The sequence below is a fragment of the Bufo bufo genome, chromosome 5, assembly GCF_905171765.1.
Source record: "Bufo bufo chromosome 5, aBufBuf1.1, whole genome shotgun sequence".
NCBI classification, from domain to species: Eukaryota; Metazoa; Chordata; class Amphibia; order Anura; family Bufonidae; genus Bufo; species Bufo bufo.
Genome location: NC_053393.1, coordinates 486689181 through 486695180, shown reverse-complemented (window position 1 = coordinate 486695180; position 6000 = coordinate 486689181). Strand labels below are relative to the sequence as shown.

Genomic DNA, 6000 nt, shown 5'->3' with positions numbered 1-6000 from the left:
TTTGGTTTTGGCCTCAAAATTAAAGGGGTATTCCCATCACATACAATGGGGTAAAATCGCTAGGATATGTCCCCCATTGATAGGTGCGGGTCCCACCCCTGGGACCCGCACCTACAAGGAGAATGGATTTGGGAGAGCTGTGGCTGGAGGACCCCGCTGCTCCCATACAAGTGAACGGGAGTGCACCGCACACGCGCAGCCCCTGCTCCCATTCATTTCTAAGGGGCATAAATAGCTGAGCCAGCGCTCGGCTATGTTCGGCAGCCCCACAGAAATGAATGGAGGGCGGCTGCACATGAGCAGTGCGCCCTCTGTTCTCGTTGTAGGTGTGGGTCCCAGAGGTGGGACCTGCACCTATCAGACAATGGGGGCATATCCTAGCAATATGCCCCCAATGTATGTGATGGGAAAACCCCTTTACTACATCCGAATTATGGTCTAGGCTTCTTAGCCCAATTTACGAAGTAATAAGTTGCAAAATCAGTGGTCACCTTAACATTACACATATACCATTTATGTGTTGATTGTATTAGCTTAAATTGCAGTGGTGCCCTGATCTTGTGCATACTTAGTGTGACACGGTAACCTGCGACACTAGAAATCTGATACTTAAAATTCTGTAAATGATTAGAAGCTTAAACCACACTTCCTACGAAGCCCATATATATTTGGGGTATCAGTCCTAGATTCCCAGAGCACGACGACCCTGAGAAACGCCCCTGGTGACAAATGTGCATGCCTAGCAGTAGTGTGAACGGGTGAATTCATTCTAAAAAGGTACAATAACGGCACACATGAGAGCTTAATAAACCCTGTAAAAAGTCATCCAAGGTCGATTCTTGGTTTGAACGGTCTCTTAAGTGTGCCTCCATAGGTCTATGAACTGTGCAAATTGTAATGTAACGCCTATGATCTAAGATTAGATTACCTGTATTTAAAACTATGCAATCAAAGTTAATATATTTCATTTCTTTATAAAAGTTATATATTGAAAATAAGTAATGAACAAACATGGGATATATATTAAAATAAAATATGCAAGAAAAAAAAAACATTTCTTGCTTAAGTGAACCCTGTTCCCAAAAATCTTAAAACCCCCTGGTACAGAATGAATTAAAAATGCCTTTCAAAGTAGAAGGAACACAATGACGCGAGCTTGGCAGGTTTCAGATGTGAGGCTTTGCCTAAAAGGTAGCACACTCCCCCTCTGGTTTCTTTACATTCACAGACCCATCACATAAGACTGGCACCACACATTTGGCTCACTGTGTATTGATCTTTGCTAACAGCTAAAATTGTGGTCCAGGGTTACTCCATGAGACCAAAACATGGTGCCTCTTTTGCCTCTGCTTTAATAGGAGAGGATTAAGACCTGCTGCTTGGCTGGCGTAGATTTGCTAAAAAATATCTTAAAATGGTCAAAACATTTAAACAAATAAAAAACACAAACGCCTTGAACCTGAAATGCAAAAATTGACTAGCAAAAACGACTGTGTATCAGCAATAATTCCATTATGAATGTAAAACGCGCTTCCAACTTCTCGTGTGTTAGTACAGGAAGGAACGAGGTCTAACCTTGGTGGTTTTCAGAAGAGATGTCATGCACGTATTGGAATAAAATACAGTGCGGGATCCTCTGGCAGCAGACAGGTTAGAGACTGAATACAAGCACAGGGAAGATTGTGCAAAATATTTCTTTGTGGAGAAACGTTTTTGGCGCTTCAGTACTGGAGTTGTGCAATCGGCAGATCTTCCAGTACTGAGCAAACTAGGAGCTGCTTCGGAGATGGTATGCAGATAGAAAGCGGGTACGGCATCCTGGAAATTAAAACAAAACACAGAGTTTGAGGAGAGAGATCAAGGAAACAACGCGAGAGGGAGGGGACGATTCATCTTTTCCTGCGACAGGTTCTCTTGTGTTCAGCGTGCCAGTGTTCCTGCTGACATTTGATGGAGCAGTACGAAGTGTTCCAGCAGCAGTGGTACATTGCCTCCTCTTCACAGTTGTAGCACTGTGGAGGTAAAAAAAAAAAAAAAATCCTAAATGTCTGAATAATGCACGGACATCGCAAAAGACACAGAGCCTGACCTAAAAAGTACAGTCATTGCTGCAAACAATTTTGGTTTATTCTCTCACACAAAATCTAAAGAAATTTTGCAATCAAAAAGTTCCTGACATTTTGTTTCTACAGCATGCATGCAGATCTATGCACCGCCGTGGTAACAGACAGCAAACTGTGAAACGTGATCCTTCAGTCATACTCCATTCTGTCTGGCCTCTACTCCTGGATAAGGCTGTGTTCACATCTCGGGTGACCTGATCCAGCAGAGAACACCCCATCCAGAGTTCAATGGATCTGGCAATGCCGGATACTGCTGTTCACCGCCGGACCCCATACGCTATAATGGGATCTGGCCGCTTTCCAGCGTGACAGAAAACTAGTGCATTATAACCTATGGGGTCCAGTGGTGAACGTTAGTATCCGTCAATGCCAGATCTGGTGAACTCCGGCAGGCTGTTCTCTGCTAGAACAGCCTGCCGGATCAGGTTACTGAAGATGTGAATGTAGCCTAGCCTAGCAAATATACGTTAGCACAAAATAGGGGACAGATGGAAGAAAGTCTAAGGCCTCTTTCACACGGGCGTTGCGGGAAAAGGTGCGGGTGCGTTGCGGGAACATGCACGATTTTTCCGCGCGAGTGCAAAACATTGTAATGCGTTTTGCACTCGCGGGAGAAAAATCGCACATGTTTGGTACCCAGACCCCAACTTCTTCACAGAAGTTCGGGCTTGGGATCGGTGTTCTGTAGATTGTATTATTTTCCCTTATAACATGGTTATAAGGGAAAATAATAGCATTCCTAATACAGAATGCATAGTAAAATAGCGCTGGAGGAGTTAAAAAAAAAAAAATTAAAATAATTAAACTCACCTTAATCCACTTGCTCGCGCAGCCCGTCATCTCTTCTGTCTTCTTTTTTGCTGTGTGCAGGAAAAGGACCTGTGGTGACGTCACTCCGGTCATCACATGGTCCATCACATGATCCATCACCATGGTAAAAGATCATGTGACGGACCATGTGATGACCGGAGTGACATCACCACAGGTCCTTTTCCTGCACACAGCAAAAAAGAAGACAGAAGAGATGCCGGGCTGCGCGAGCAAGTGGATTAAGGTGAGTTAAATTATTTATTTATTTTTAACCCCTCCAGCGCTATTTTCCTATGCATTCTGTATTAGGAATGATATTATTTTCCCTTATAACCATGTTATAAGGGAAAATAATAATGATCGGGTCCCCATCCCGATCGTCACCTAGCAACCGTGCGTGAAAATTGCACCGCATCCGCACTTGCTTGCGGATGCTTGCGTTTTTCACGCAACCCCATTCATTCCTATGGGGCCTGCGTTACGTGAAAAATGCACAAAGAAAAGCATGCTGCGATTTTCACGCAACGCACAAGTGATGCGGGAAAATCACCGCTCGTGTGCACAGCCCCATAGAAATGAATGGGTCAGGATCCAGTGCGGATGCAATGCGTTCATCGCATCCGCGCGGAATACTCGCCCGTGTGAAAGGGGCCTAAGGCTGCAAGAATGTAGGATTACACTACACAAAATTGCTTAGCTGTCTGTTACCATATAGTCACATAGGGGGGTCATTTATCAAACTGAAATACGCCTAAATTAGGCGTATTTCAGGCACAGATTGGAGCGCAATGGTTAGTTGCTCAGCAATCTGAGACTTTTCCCCGCTCACGCCAGGTCTAAAAAAGTGGGCGGGCCGGCAGCCCGTCCCATTTACCATTTTCTACGCCTGTTTCAGGTGTAGAAAAAGGTCTAAATGGAAGACAGCTAGGAAGCTGTGTTACATTTAGAAGTGACGGAGGATCCGCCGAAGTTATGAAGAGGCCTGTGCCTATACATAACTTTGGTGATCCACCGCCAGCTTTAGGGCTTTATTAATACTGACGTAAAAACCGCTGGTCTTAATAAATTACCCCCATAGTCTGCATAGGGGCTGTAGACACAATACGATTTAAAAGTAGGATCTACTGCAAATGTGTTTCATTTTTCGTATCAGATTTTACGGAACAGAAATACCTGATGTACAACGGATACACTCTGTTAATCCTAAAGCAGAGCCAGCCACACTTGCGCAAATGTCAGATTTTTTTCTTTGTGGTTCTGCGCTACTTTTCAAAATGGTAGACAGTGCGGGGTGGAACATTGGTGGTGTGGGGCCTAGGCAGCCCAATACATTTATTGTAATTTATGCCAGATAACTGGCATAAATTATACCTGAAATCTACGTCAGCTCTCAGCTGTAGTAGATTTCAGCTCTGCCAGATGGATGGCCCAAAATATACCAAAATTATTAAAAGGCATGCTCCTCTAACTGTGGTGAATCTGATGATAATGGACAACAGTATCAAATGCCAGTCTTAATAAATGTCTACAAAATGTTTATAGTACAAAAAACTACAGGTTCTAACGAGTGGAAAGTTACAAGAGTACATATGAAAAAATAATTCCTATCACAGGAATTTCTTTCTCGGATACCTTTCCTGACGAGTGTAGAAATCAGAAAAGAATACTAATTGAATTGGCAAAAAGTCACACATACAGTCCCTAAGACAGACCCCAAAGCTCTGGCACCCTTTGAGCTGCACCCTGAACTTTTGTGTAAATGGAGCACCTGCACACCGCACAGACTGGCCTCCTCTGAATGGAGAACGGGCCTCTTACCCACTGCTTCTTCTTGGTCTGGGATATCAGCTGCTTATGTTGTGCTGCCAACTTCTTAATCTCTTCAACAAACTCTTCCTTGCACTTTTCTTTCACCTGTTTGCTCTTTCTATCCATCTCCCCCTGTATATTGGCCACGGCTTTGTTAACGGCTTGCCTCTTCTCCTCCTCCATCTCAGCTCGCAGCTGCAAAGACAAGTAAAGACTCTCATAGGACAAAGCAGCGTCTTTGTATCAGTCAATGAACTACACGGACTGACTTCATCTTGTTCAAAGCAAAGTGACATGAAGACGAAAACGTCACATTAGTATTCAGGTCTCCATTCACCAAGTTGATCTGCTGAGCAAACACTTAAGAGGCCATTACAATAGGACATTAGGATAAAAAAAATGCACCATTACATAAAGGACATTGATGTATTACAAAGTTTCTAGAACAGTACTAGGACTACATATTTAATATATTTAATTAAAAAATACATAAATCAGAAACCAAATAACGTAGGTTAAACTTCCTGATACTAAATCAATAGTATTTCATGAAATAATAGCTGCCAGCTGGGGAAAAAGGTAATAAATTAAAGAGGTATCGCACTCCCCCCCCCCCCCCCCCCCCCCGGAATAAGGCCTCAAGCACACAGCCGTCGCCTGGCCGCACCGTGCATTGGGGACCTCAATATGCATGGGCACAATCAAGTGAATGGGAATACATCCGTGATACGGTGTGCACACGGCTGGTGCCCGTATATTGCGGACCCACTGCTTGCGGGCTGCAATACAGGCACGGCCAGGCAAGCAGTGTGTGCATGAGGCCTAAAGCCCTGTTTTAATGCTGCAGACCCCTTCATAGTCTTTCCCTGTGCTGCAGCACAGCCTCATTCAAATAAGTGACCTCCAGGATAATCACAGATAATAAACTTATAATGGCATATCGATAGGGGATGTCATATGTCTCGCTAGAAGTCTGAAGACTAGTAAGCTCTAGGCATGGCATGACTCGCCCAAAGAAAGCTGGTCAAAGCAAGGTGTAGTGATCATCTAGCAGCTTCCCCCTATTTGTTCCAATAAAGCCAGCACTTATTAATGAAAGAGTGTTCAATCCTGTGTACCCGCTGGGAGATCGCGTTGTCAGTGGCTAAAGGGGGGCAGTAGTCACATCTTGTCTATGGCCAACTTTACTGCTGACTGCTCTCATGGCACCTGATGCATCAGAAAACAAGACGAGATAATCAGATATGGGTAATGTATA

General features: G+C 44.1%; 1 protein-coding gene across 3 annotated transcripts in view; it reads right to left on the bottom strand.

The window, feature by feature from the left end:
* Nucleotides 1-315: 315 nt before the first annotated feature.
* Nucleotides 316-6000, bottom strand: part of ZMYND11 (zinc finger MYND-type containing 11) — an 82879-nt gene continuing 77194 nt past the window's right edge. For all 3 annotated transcript variants that reach the window (XM_040434205.1, XM_040434203.1, XM_040434204.1), the window contains 2 exons: nucleotides 4752-4937; nucleotides 316-2012 (listed from right to left, as the gene is read on the bottom strand). In XM_040434205.1, coding sequence (XP_040290139.1) covers nucleotides 1890-2012; nucleotides 4752-4937 — 309 coding nt within the window. In that variant the 3' untranslated portion in view covers nucleotides 316-1889. The remainder of the gene's footprint in view (nucleotides 2013-4751; nucleotides 4938-6000) is intronic.